The sequence below is a fragment of the Labeo rohita genome, chromosome 11, assembly GCF_022985175.1.
Source record: "Labeo rohita strain BAU-BD-2019 chromosome 11, IGBB_LRoh.1.0, whole genome shotgun sequence".
Classification (NCBI taxonomy): Eukaryota; Metazoa; Chordata; class Actinopteri; order Cypriniformes; family Cyprinidae; genus Labeo; species Labeo rohita.
In genome coordinates, this window is record NC_066879.1 from 28298611 (window position 1) to 28312280 (window position 13670).

Sequence of the window (13670 nt, forward strand, 5' to 3'; positions counted from 1 at the left end):
GGAAGCCTAATCATGTTGTTCAAATGCAAACACGATTTGCTCCAAGAGCAAAAAATGTCCAAAGATGATTTGTAATTGATAGAAGCATACAATATTTATGACAACTGTAATTTCTTTGATACATACTAACCTATGTATGTTGTACTGTGTAGCAGCACACAGACAGCAAGGCACAAGCCTTATGTTGTCACAACTACTCTGTTGTGTCTAGAACAAATAAGAACAGCCAGCATTGAACGTCAAGGGTCAGATAGTGCACATGTAGTCCATTGTGCACATTTGTGTACAAATGGCATATTTCAAGAAAAACATGTTACTTTCAGTTGTAAACTCTGTTTGAACCGGCTCCACACTTCACAATAAATACTCTGGAAAATCCACCTACAGGTTTAATAGCATGCCAAGAACACCCAGAAACCTTTTAAGTCAACACAAAAAGACAGCAGTTGTGAGTGTCCATCATAATGTTAAAGAGCCCTCATGAGGTCAAGTCAAGTCAAGTCACCTTTATTTATATACCGCCTTTAACAATACAGAATTGTGACAAGGTGGCTGTACAGTATTAAATAGGAAACAGTACATCAACAATGCCAAAGGCAACATTAAACACTCACTTTATAGGTAAAGGTAGTTAAGGTGCAAGTACTCACACCCGTCCAATTTGCTACTGAGGGGTCAACCTGAAAACAATGTCAATATGTCTTGTGAAGACGCAAATATAGACAGGTCTCAGCTTCCCCTAAGACTGACGACCAAGAATAGCATACTATGGCTGCAGTCCTTTTGTAAGCACACTCAATTTAGCTTTACATGTCTCACCGTATTACCCCTGCATGTGCTCTTCTGCCTGTGTTGATCTATATCTGGGCTGTAAAGAGTTTGACAGCAACACCAGACTTGCCAAGGCAATTTAAGATATGCAACACAGCTTAGGATAACACTAGGATTGTTGTTTTGATATCTACCATATTTATCTTGCAATTAATCTTGTAGCTTTGTTTTGGAGATTGTCGTTTTAGTTGTGCTATCTATTTTTCTAAAGTCCAAAATTTAAACCAAACATCTTACATTGAATGAATGTTTGCTATTCAGTGACGCCATCATTATATCATTATAGGGTAATTCCATGCTAAGGTCAACCTTACTATGAAAAAAATAATGTTTTTACCAAAGGTTTTTACTATACTGACAGCACAGATGTCATCATTTGGTGGTTCAATTATCCATGTAAGGTCTCTCTTAAAGTTTTTAAAGCGTTTTTTTTTATTGCATAATTTTCTGTCACATCCGTAACAGTACATATTCCTCATAAATAGACACATCAAAATTAAAATAAAGTAACAATTATATGTTCTGTGAAGAGACATCGCTTCTCTATTTGTTGGGTATTATTGCGTCTGGTTGGTGCATTTTAATTCACAGAAAACCTACAAAGTATGTTTCCCAAAAACAGTGTCCTTTTTTGTCACATCCATAATGCATGATTATTTCCCTTTTCTAACATAGAAAATTTGTGCATAGACTGAATTATTTTATTTTTTTTTTTTTTTTTTTGATGTTTAGACTCTATCAACAAGGGTTTATTAAAATATAAACAGATGGTTCAGGATTTTGGTAACACATACATTCTGTAAGCATTTATACGTCACATCCATAACGCTGGAGTTGCCCTATACTGAGTCACAGTTGGTCTTCTTTTTTTACGTTTATTTGCATACTGATTTTATATATATATATATATATATAAAATCAGTATGCAAATAAACGTAAAAAAAGAAGACCAACTGTGACTCAGTATAGTCATCCATATAATTCCCATATAGGTCATCTTTAAACACAGTGGACACAGATATTGCATATTAACTATTATCAAACTCGGTTTACATCTTTTATAATTATTTAATAATTTGACCTAAAACACTATTATTTTGTTGCTTTACAAACACTAGAAATGCAAATCTAAACGTAAAAATGCAAATGCAAAAACTGCCAGTGTATAAAGCCAACTAAAAAATGGTGTCACTTCACTTATAGTATTTATTAGCATTGTATTTAATAATATTACACATTTTTCATTTATATAGTATTGTTTAAAGCCACGTCAAAAAGGAATGTTTTGAGTTAGACCATTTCATTTTCATTTTTACAGTCAGCAGTACCCCATGGCCCTTTAAATATATTATATGAACAAAGTCCTTTTCCAATCATATAATAACACTGTCTCTGATAAGACTATCACTCAGCTGTAAAACTAAATTTAAATTCCTCTTTAAATTTTGTCAGTCTAAAACATTTGCGTATATATAAAACATACATGAAAAATCGTTTAACTGTCATCAGTGTGGAAGTCACATGAGTAATCTATATTTAAACTTAAAACGTTCCCGTTTCGCTTTGTTTACGTTTAGATTTAAACTCCAAAACAGCCCCATTTTGGCTCAACAAGCGCTTCCTTGTATCTTACGAAGTTTGAGCCAGAATGGCGTTGTTTTGGTCGCGCCCCAGGCAGTTCCCTGTTTGATGACGTCGCGCTGGGCGAAGCAGAAGACGCTCTTAGCAACAAGCTAAGAAACCACACATTTATGCGTGCACCATTACGGGACGGAACGCGCATCCAAAACTCTCAGATCATTCGTGAGAACACTTATTTGACTTGTCTGGAAGTGTTTGGTAGGGTCTATGAGTTAATTTCACCCTCTTGTTTTGAGAATGAAAGCAAGTTAGGCTTGTACTCTCCGGAAAAGAGGAAACGCTAGCCTGAGCTTTAGCTGCCCGCTGGACCGTGTGCTCTGGCTGGGATGACTCTTCTGTTCAAACCAACAACACGACATTCGAGAGAGAAGAACAGTGGAGTAGGTCGACATCGGTTTACTGTTTGGACTCAGTCCTATTGTGCTTTAGGGAGACGTGCTTTCCGTCTGTCATGACGGAAACGCTTTTTTGTCCCCTGCAACTTTGAGTCATCATCATCATCATCATCATCATCATCATCATCATCATCATCGACCACTTCTCAACCATTATTTGTTTTTTCTGATGCATTTGTGAATTTAAGCTCGACCTTCTTGCTGGAAATACAGATACCTCTGTTACTTCTTTTCCAGACTTGCAATACAGGTGGTCAAATTGATAAGCCTCATGAAAACAGCTTAAAGGGGATCATGCCTGAACCCTGCAGCACTGTGAAGTCGTCAATCTAGCCTCTGAACATCTGACAAGCTTCACCTCGGATATGAGACTTTGTTGATATTTTAATAGTCTCGCTAGAAGGACACTGAATTGTTGTTTTGAATGGATCTTGCTTTAGTAAAAACATTTTTCAGAGGAAAAAGAAATATTTGATGTTGACTGTATGCAACCATGATGATATTGAGCAGAAAACCAGATGGCCCCATAACTGCAGGTAATTATATCCATATGAAATGTAATATCCAGCTCTGTGAGTTTGCTGTGGCTGGTTTTGGTTCACTTGGCAAGTAAAGACTGTTTGAAGACAGCTGATTAATAGTTAAGAATGCACTGCCTGTGCTAATAATTTTTAGTTAATGTACTAAAGTAAGCAAATTTCATCTTTTTTTTATTCCAGCTGAAGTAGTTGACATGTATGCTAGTAGTGAAATTGCATGGGACAGTGGGAAGAATAGCCCCTACAGGCCACATAATGTCCATATTATAAATTTATTGAATTGCCAACTCAGTAAGTGATAGTAATAGTCAGAATTATCATTAGGTGAGGTTTTGTGTGGTTGCAATTATTTCAAAATAAAGATTGTTTAGTTTAGAATGTTATAAACCCTTTAGAGCACATGTTGTTCCAAGTGATCTATTTCTTCTGTGGAACATAAAAATGCCAGTGTTTTTTTTTTTTTTTTAATCTGTGCAATAAAAATCAATGAGGTTCAAAACATCATTGTACAGAAAAATAAACATTCAAAATATCTCCATTTGTGTTTCCACAGAAGGACTATAGTCAGTTTTGGAGTGACATGAAAATTGTTGTCATTTATTCGCTCTCATTTCGCTTAAATTTGCGTTAAGGCAAAAGAGGTCTAGGTTATTAAGATGATTTAGTAACATAATTAGTCAGTGTTGTGGAAACTGCTGAAACTGAAATGAGTCATGAAGCTTGGTTTAATATGTAGCCACCTGCTGTGTAATGTGCTCAAGGAACTGTCTGTTGTCTGGCACACCTGCAACTTGGTTACATACCTCCCTAAGGGGATTTATGTTTCTCAGATGGGAACATTGTTTTTTCCTCTTCTTCCTTATGTTTGTATAATAGAAATCTTCATTTATGTAATGGGTATATTGGATGATGATGTGGAGACTGTATTAATATTTTGCTTGTAGATTCACAACCTAATCCCAGGCTCATTTTCACTCTTTCTCTACAGCTCGCCACGGTGACAGTCTGTATGACTCCTACATGCGCACTGATCACATTGTGAACCAGGACGCTGATGTGAATGGACAGAGTCCCTCTGGACTACCCCCTCTCCCCAAACACACTGTAAGTCCTGACTTTCTGTCCTCGCAGACCCAGTGTCCAGGATTTCTAGCCGTCATCCTCTCACGAGAGTCTTTCAGTGAGGAGTATTTCTCTAGAACTGTTCTAAAGAACAGCTGAGCTTGAAAATCTGACTCACTATGAGGTCTTTTGTATATCAGTTTTTCAGTCTCTGTTCTTTGAGCTGATGATTTTTCACCCCTGTGGTACAGAGGCTTAGCTAAGCACATGTACTGCTGCCACTTGTGCCTCTTGGAATGTCACATATTTAGACAAGCCTTTCTCCCACATTCTGATAGTGGTACAGGTTACATCTGCAGCACATCAAGTATGTTTATTGTGCCTCACAGCATGTCTATCAAATGGAAAGCCAGTGCTTTTAATATTTCAATAAATAAAATGTAATTTTATTACATTTAAATTTTTATGGTGAGCAAATACACTAAAACAATATCAGGTGTTCAAACTAGACAGATTGAGCCTTTTAATGAGGTCCATGTAGCTTATAGTATGATACGTCAATGTGGGACCGGAGATGGTAAAGCATATGATAATCCGATTCTCCACTGTACTATTATGCAATAAATAATTCTGAGTACATGTTGGATCTGGTGACATTTTTTACGGTTATGAGACTATATTGTTTCTTTTCATGCTACTATACTGGACTTCTGAGATCAGAGCAATGTTATTGTTATTACCCTCAGTAAATAATTAACTAGCAATTGGATTTCCATAAACGTTCAGTAAACAATCCGGGATTGGATGACTTTGATTTTCTGGCATTTGGGGTACAAGCAGCTTCCAGTAGTTCCAACCATTCATTTAGCTACTGACATTACCGATTTAATTTGGGTCATGTACTCCTTGTTAAGTTAACCAAGCTCTTTTTGTTGTGATTGAACAGCTGATGCATTTGGCTAGTCTCTGCAGTATCCTTCAGTTCCCAACACACTGGTTTCTATTTTCGTCCCACTCCTTGAAACTGCCTTTCCCCTTCCCCCTCCCAAACAATTGGCCCAGTTTACTGGGCACCTTATAATTTTATCTGCATGATCTAATTTTTTGTCCTCTGCTTTTTCTTCCTGTGCTGTATGCAGAGCCAAATAGACAATATCTTGGGTTTAACTATAAATTTTTAATAGTGAGATCTTAAATAGGCATTGGACTTGGAGCAGTTATGGTGCATTAAACATCCTTAATGTGAAAGAGAGTTCCCCTGTTCCCGTTCACTTAGGAAAACTCACCGTGACTGGCATAAGCAACCTCTGTTCATGGCATGCTTATATTGTAAGGCAAAAGTTCAGTGCATATTTAATGATATAGTTAGGTCTAGTGGCTATTCCTCAACCATGGAGAGAATTCTTTCCAATCGCTGTGCTAAAAGTATGTGGAACTATTATGGTGAAGTCATACACCCTTTCTAAAAGAAAATTTCCACATGGCTTTGTTTTCCCAGTCAACTGAAATGTAGTTAGGTCTGTATTCATATTGCATTTCTGTTTTGTTTTGAAGCATTGAGCTAGTGCTGGGCAATATACTGGTTTAAACGGTAACCCAATTTGAATTACGCACATCGTATGAATATTTTAAATACCGCCATACAAGTGGCTAAGCAATGTAAACAGTGTTGTGAATTGAAGGATCCCTGTTAACTGCATACATACACTTTCGACTAATGGTTGGAAAACTTTTAGAACTATTAATAACATACAACTAATACTTTAACTGGGCAAATAAATTAAATGTAAACGGCTGTTAACAGAAGCCAGAGATGCTGAAGACTAACACAAGGAGGAGAAAATACTGTAGCAGGCAGAGCTAACTCGTAATCATAAATACTGAACTGGGGATGGTGGCTTATATGAACTGACTGTCTTCAGAAAAATTTAGATGCCATTTTTTTCATTTTATCTACATATAATGTATATTAATGTATTATTTAAAATGTATTAATGTATTATTAATGTATTATTTGTTTTGTTTATAGTCGTAATGAAGGAAACACTGTATCACTGCTGTTCCATAAGCTCCACCTGCTGTCAGAGAGTAAATTTGCATTTACATTCAGCCTGTCTGCTGTTTTTGTTTCATGCCGATGTTTTATGTACCACAGTTTAAGCTAAGGTCAGACCATTCTGTTTTTTTTTTTTTTTTATTAAATTTAGAAATCATACAATTCTAATTTATATCAAAAACTTTTCATACTACATGTAGCATTTTTGTTTGTATTGTGATTGTGAATTAGACTCTTACCTTCATAGATTTTTCGGTTATCCCTTGTGAGTATGAAAGTAACATCCTGTTCCACCAGTTTCCAGTTCACATTCCAGTCAGACTGCAAAGACTGTGTCTGGCATTCTCTGTCACTGCAATTATCAGCCATGCATCAAACCACTCCACTGGTCTCATGCTGTTTCCAGAGTTACTAGGCAGCTGATCAATTCTGCACGTTTGTGCTATTGATTGTTTAACATGGTTCTGATAAAACCTCAGAGTTGCAATATATATACAATAGTATACAATAGTATACATCCATCAAATACTTTTTTTCAAACTTGCTAAATTCCAGCCTCAGCCCAATCAGAAGTACCAGTACCTATACAAAATAGCTAGAAAGAAGTGCTAATTTTACAGAAATACATCAGATGGATTTTATATATATATAATTTTTTTTTTTTTTTTTTTTTTTTTCAGTTCTACGCAGAAACCAGAAGCGATATAAGGAAGCCTCCCTTTAATTTTGAACGTCCACTCAGCTGAAAATATAATGTTGGCTTTAGTCAACCTCATTTTTGTCTTGTACAACTTGATGTAACTTTTTGATAAACTGTTAAAATATTTCTTTCCTTTTGAAGGGTGTCAACAAGCCTACAATGAAGGATCCCCAAGCAGTCCGCGGAGGACAGAAGGTGAAGTATGTTTACGAGGACACATACAACCGCAAACTCAATGGTGTGAGCCAGCACAATGGCACAAGCCAAGTACCAGCTAAGCCCCAACCTGCAATCTCCAAAGAGAGAAGCGTGGACAGCAATAGTTCCGTCAAGTCGTCTGAGAGCTCAACAAAAGTCACAAAGCTGGCCAGCCCAATGACCTCAGAACAAGCTCTCAAGCAGTACCGGCAGCAGCTGACTACCTTGGAGCAGCAGGAGATCCACAACTATCCTGAGATCTATTTCCTGGGACCAAATGCCAAGAAGAGGCAGGCAGTAGCTGGGGGCACCAACAATAGTGGATATGACGATGACCAGGGAGGATACATCCATGTACCTCATGACCACCTTGCCTATCGCTATGAGTTCCTCAAGGTGATTGGCAAAGGTAGTTTCGGACAAGTGGCAAAGGTTTACGACCACAAGTTACAGCAGCACCTCGCCTTGAAGATGGTGCGCAATGAGAAACGCTTCCATCGGCAAGCTGCTGAGGAGATCCGAATTCTGGAGCATCTGAAGAAGCAAGACAAGACAGGCAGCATGAACGTAGTTCACATGTTGGAGAATTTCACCTTCCGCAATCACATATGTATGACTTTTGAGCTGCTTAGCATGAATCTGTACGAGCTCATCAAACGCAACAAGTTCCAGGGTTTCAGTCTCCCGCTGGTACGCAAGTTTGCACACTCCATTCTCCAATGCTTGGAAGCACTCCACCGCCATAAGATCATCCACTGTGACCTGAAACCAGAGAATATCTTACTGAAGCAGCAAGGCAGGAGTGGCATCAAGGTCATTGACTTCGGCTCCAGCTGTTTCGATCACCAGCGTGTCTACACGTATATCCAATCCCGCTTCTACCGTGCGCCCGAAGTCATCTTAGGATCACGATATGGAATGCCTATAGACATGTGGAGCTTTGGTTGCATTCTGGCAGAGCTACTTACCGGATACCCTTTGTTTCCTGGTGAAGATGAAGGTGACCAGCTGGCTTGCATGATGGAGCTACTAGGTATGCCACCTCAGAAACTGCTGGAACAAGCCAAGCGTGCCAAGAACTTTATCAGCTCTAAAGGCCACCCACGCTACTGCACGGTCAGCACACTTAGCAATGGCACCGTAGTCCTCAACGGGAGCCGTTCTCGCCGAGGAAAAATGCGAGGTCCCCCAGGAAGCAAGGAGTTTGGGGCAGCCCTCAAAGGCTGTGATGACTCCACATTTATTGACTTTCTGAAGAAGTGTCTGGATTGGGACCCTAGTACTCGAATGACACCAGTTCAGGCCTTAAGACACCCCTGGCTCTACAAGAGACTCCCTAAGCCTGTACCTGGTGGTGAGAAGTCCATGGTGCCCAAGCGGATCACAGAGCACAGCACCTCTTTCCCTACTATCATCTCCAAGGTACCCCCCGTCACAGGCTCGACCAACAACAAACTGCGGACCACCATGATGGGGGACTCCACTGGAAGTATACCTTTTCGCACAGTGCTGCCGAAGCTTGTTTCATAGAGATTCCTTAGCTTTTCAGGGATAAAGACATATGTAGCAGTTTTAGAAGTTTTGGTTGGTTTTTCTAAACGAGTGTCAGAACTCCGTTTTTAATGTAACAAGCAAAAACAATTTTATACAACTATACTGTGTTTTAATCAAATGGCCTTCAGAGTGTAAAATTCAAAGTTGACATCAGGGCTGTTTTTTTACACCTTGGTCTTGAATTGAGTGCTGTTGATTGGAGTGGGTGAACTTATGATGCTGACTGCTCATCCTGTCCTTTCTAAAGTTTACACTACTTCTGCTCAGACAAACGTACAGCTTATTGCATCTCTAAGGGCTTGTGTGTATGACTCTTAGTATACTTTTAAGGGCTCAAAGTGGATTTTTGTAGTTTTAGGTTGAACATCTAACTCTAATCTTCATTTAAAAATCATTTTTAAATGTCTGTTTAGCCCATGTTATCATCTTATGTTACTTGCATACCAGTGAGAGGTCAAGCTCTGAGCTATTTCTGTCCACAACTGTTCATTTTTTGTTAAAAGCTTTTGCTTTGGATCAGTTACCCTAGAACAAGATGAAGAAAGTTATATTTGTTTGTAAGTGGTAAAGTAATGCAGGTCACAGTGCTGTTTTATGGCCGTTCCCATTCCTGGGAGGTATTGGGAAAGAGGGACACAACTTAAGTGTCATAGGAGTGTGTTTTTATCAGTGCTGTTTTGAAAGATATTGGTCAGGTTTCACATGAAGGCAACAGCCAGTATCACGTGTTTGTCTGTACATGGCGGTATGTATTTCCCTGAAGCTGCTGGTTGGGGGAAGGGAATTGTTGGCAATATTTTCAACAACAGTGTGCTGTTTGCACAAAGTGATGATGGATACCAAACAGCTAGTGTAAGGATTCATAAACATATTCAAATTACTAGCTAACAAAAGGTAGATGACATGCATCCTTCAGAATTCTGTTTGTCCTATGAACCTCTCCCTTGTCCAGTAGTTTCCAGTGTTTAGTTTTTATTTTGCTTGCAACTACAGCAACTGTTCTTGTCATTCATACTGTGAGAAGATATGAAAAAACAGTAAAATGACTAAAAATATAATGCAGGGTCATTCCCCTCCCCCAGATCTCAGCATCAGTATATAGAGTGGATAATTTCCATTAATTGTGTGGTCTGAAATATCTCTTCACAGTGACCTATTTTGTTCCCTTTCAGTCTTAGAATCTCATTCTTTATACAGTCGAGCACGCAGCACATTCACCCACCCACAGTAGCACTGGTCCTTGTCCGCACTTAGAGTACTTGTCCATGTGAACCCCCTATTAGGACAAACAATATATGCATTTAATAGTTCGGAAGGTATGATTTAATGTAAGCATGTTTTTTGACACTGCCTCACTCTTTCTAGCTGTGAATTGAACACCTAATGCTTAGAAGCTAACTGTTGCAAGGTAAGACACTAATCTGCTAAAGGACTGTGAAAATGAATGGTGCTTAACACATTGGCCCTGACAGGTGTATGCAAAGCATCTGTGTGCTACCTGGACCAAGTGGATACCAGGCAAGTAGTTGTGAAAGTCCTCTTAATTGGAAAAACAACATTGTCTTTTCACACCTCTTTCTCAGGTTTTAACCATCCTTTGGGATTTAATGGACATTAATATATGATTCCACACACCTAGCTGATGATATGGCACTCAGTAAAGCTAGGTTTCAGAAAAACGTTATAGCTTTAGAGACATTGGTGCTCAAATTAGACTATAAACTTCATAATCATTTTTGGGTTCATTCGTGGTCTCCTGCAAAGTTTAAGCTGTTGTGTGTGCTGTTGAAATACATCAGGGAAAAGTGTCCAGGCAAAAGTGGATTTAGTGTTGTTTTTCTACCTCTTTCTTGCCTATGAAATCCATCTTGTATGCTCTAGAGAGATCTCTACCACACAGCATCTCACTTCAGATCTTTCTACTTCGCTTCTGCGTTCCCGCCTGTTTGCGTTATTGTGAATTTTTCACCAAAGCACCCGTTCTCTTAGTTGTCTCTTTGTAGTTTGTCTCAGTGCATGGTCTCCTCGGTTTGGGGAGGAATCTAGTCTTGTGCCTTTAACTGAACACACTTGACTAAATCAACGCTAAGCACGGGGTGACTAATGTTTTTCTTCCAGCTTTAATGGTCAGGTTTTTGTATTGCTTTTATTTCACCCTTTTATAGAGTTTTTACTGTTACTTGTGTTTTAAAGAGAAGTGAAAGAGATAATGATGTAATTTTTCTTCAGACATTGTTGACTGTTGGCCATGTGGTTTGCATGATAATCACAGAATGCATGAAAATAAGTGAAACAGGTGTAAATGACAAGATTTAAATAAGGACAACGTGTGTGTAAGTAACCAAATGAGCTTGTATTAGTTTCTTTTATAAAAAAAAAAAAGAAAGAAATAAAATTGTTATTACCAGTCTTTTGTTTGAAATTTGTCTGTTTTTTGATTGTGTGTTTTTTTTCTAACATTCGAAGGTTAGTTTACTCAAAAATGAGAATTGTCATTTGCTATTTGGTCAAGTGGAAATGTCAGACTTCTCTCTGGCAATGAATGCTGGACATTTCCGATCATAAAGCCTGTATACACTGCTTCTTTACAAACATCTACAAGTCCCAAACTACCTTTTTTTTTTTTTTTTCTTTTTCTTTTTGGGTAATTTGTTATTCTCAGATACATCTCACAGTAAAGGAAAAAGTATGGAATCTGGTGCTACTTCTGCTTCAGTGCAACTTTAAGCTATTTTAAGTTCTCCAGTTTAAAATGACTGAGTGGATATGCTTCCAAAGTACTCTCTACACACTTGTAGTGAAATCTGAACACTAATGCTTGATTGTTATTCCATGGTAAACTACTCTTCAAACCAGCAGGCTCCTGAACACACCTATGAAATACAATTAAAGTATTTAAGTGGGAATGTACACTGAAACATTGTTAGAATTTGTACATTGTTTGCATACTTTTATTATCCATCACACCAGTGTGTGTAACTTCCAGAAGTCATAATTTGTGTTTGCGTAAATGATGTAACTGTCTTTCTTGTCCATAGTATTTAAGAGGGGTGCTTTGTGCAGGTCCACACATCTGTAGTTTTAATAAACTCAAAGTCAGACTCATGTAAACAAACCTGGTCTCATTTAAATACTGATGTTTAAATACTTAGTATTTAAATGTCTCATTTAAATACTAATGTCTCACTTAAATACTGATGTTCATAAACAACAGCTTCACTTTATAAACACCTTATAAAAAGTTTTGTCTTGTTTTCGTATCCCCTTTCCCAATCCTTATAAAACTGAAATTATACAGCCAAATGGCAGTATTGGTTTGGTTGAATGTTCAAACTTTAAAGATTATCCCAGACACAAAAGTAGGTCATAAGACAAAGTGATGTGGAGAAACTGTGGCTGAAAACAGTCATAGGATATCTGGATATATTCAAAATTAGACATTGTTTGTCGATAAGGCAATATATGAATGTGTTTTTTAAACTGTGATCTCCAAGCTCACTGAAACTTGTTGAAAGTCCCCTGAGGGCAGCTGCAGAGAAGGCAAACGGGTTGGTTAGTATATTTACATATGATGAGCTCATAAACATGCCACAATATTAGCATGTTCAAAGCAGATGTGTCCTATATAAGAACAGCATGAAAACTTATTTAATCATTTCATGTACCAATATCCCTCTTAGTTTGGATATAATTTGTCATTTAGGTTATTTCAAAGGATCTTGGTACATTTGTAATATCCAAATCAATGCAATCACTGTGCTCTACCAAGTGATGTGAGTATCAGGTCTAAAAATATGTGATGTATTTCTCCAAACAGGTAATATTACGAATTCAAGAGAACTCCATTATATTTACCCTTCTCCTTTTTCTTTACACCCACTACTGATTTAAGAGCTTTGTTGTTTGCCTAACCTCATAAAAGCAGAAATATCTTTTGTTGACCTTCAAATGAAATGAAATCAGAGAGCCTTGGGTTTCAGTTTTAGCAGCTTAAGCTAGTCTGAATTCACAATAAAAGCTGTTCTAAGAGAGTTTTTAACAACCATAGTTGGGTAATTTGTCTTCTACAGCTAACATTTAGCAAATAGTTTTCAGGGTAGGCATAGTGTACAGGTGTCTAATTTTACATACATCTACCATTTAGTTTGAAAAGTTGTCTGAGAAGTGCATTTACACTGAAAAAATCAATGAGATGTTACCCAGATGATGTGTATGTTGTATAAGATGAAGTTGTTGTTAGTTTTAGCACATGCTACAAAACAACACATACTGTTTTTTTTTTTTTAACATGAACACTTCAAAATGGATTTAAAATGTTAATGTTATATTTAACATGGTACTACCCTTTGAAATGTAGTAGAAGTACCTGTAGTACCTTCATTAATTGAGACACGCAACGTGCATTTGGGATTAATCAGAGCAGCTGTGTGAACATAAAATCCTGTCTGGGACAAGTCATGACCGTCTCTTTGCCAGTCTTCAACGTGTCCAAACAGGCTCAGAACAACAGTGCGTCAAGGTAGCCACTCGTTTCGTCGAGATTTAGAGACGACATGGTTGATTTAGCTTCACAGAACTGTCCTACTAGAAGAGAGCAGATTAAGTCAATCCCATTAACGATCCAACATACTGAACGTATGACCCATATGGACTCCTTGGTGACCAGCCACAGCTCGAATGGTCCAAGTAGTCCC

At 37.9% G+C, this 13670-nt stretch overlaps 1 protein-coding gene across 4 annotated transcripts; it reads left to right on the forward strand.

The window, feature by feature from the left end:
- The first annotated feature begins 2519 nt into the window (after positions 1–2519).
- Positions 2520–11386, forward strand: dyrk3 (dual specificity tyrosine phosphorylation regulated kinase 3). 4 transcript variants are annotated; one of them, XM_051122908.1, is made up of 4 exons: positions 4395–4510; positions 6498–6556; positions 7205–7279; positions 7366–11386. In XM_051122908.1, exon 4 carries the CDS (start codon positions 7384–7386, stop codon positions 8950–8952), a length of 1569 nt encoding a protein of 522 aa, XP_050978865.1. In that variant the 5' UTR covers positions 4395–4510; positions 6498–6556; positions 7205–7279; positions 7366–7383; the 3' UTR covers positions 8953–11386. The 4 variants fall into 4 exon arrangements, with proteins under 4 accessions (XP_050978862.1, XP_050978863.1, XP_050978865.1 ...); XM_051122905.1 differs by lacking the exons at positions 6498–6556; positions 7205–7279 and adding an exon at positions 2520–3403; XM_051122906.1 differs by lacking the exon at positions 6498–6556 and having other exon boundaries at positions 4389–4510.
- The last annotated feature ends 2284 nt before the right edge of the window (positions 11387–13670 follow it).

What these genes read in the sequence shown, in the direction of transcription:
- dyrk3 (XM_051122905.1), top strand. Translation starts at nt 3,361, where the DNA reads ATGATGATATTGAGCAGAAAACCAGATGGCCCCATAACTGCAG. An exon ending in AGATGGCCCCATAACTGCAG is followed by an intron (nt 3,404 to 4,394) that starts GTAATTATATCC and finishes CTTTCTCTACAG; the next exon opens with CTCGCCACGGTGACAGTCTG. An exon ending in CCCCTCTCCCCAAACACACT is followed by an intron (nt 4,511 to 7,365) that starts GTAAGTCCTGAC and finishes TTCCTTTTGAAG; the next exon opens with GGTGTCAACAAGCCTACAAT.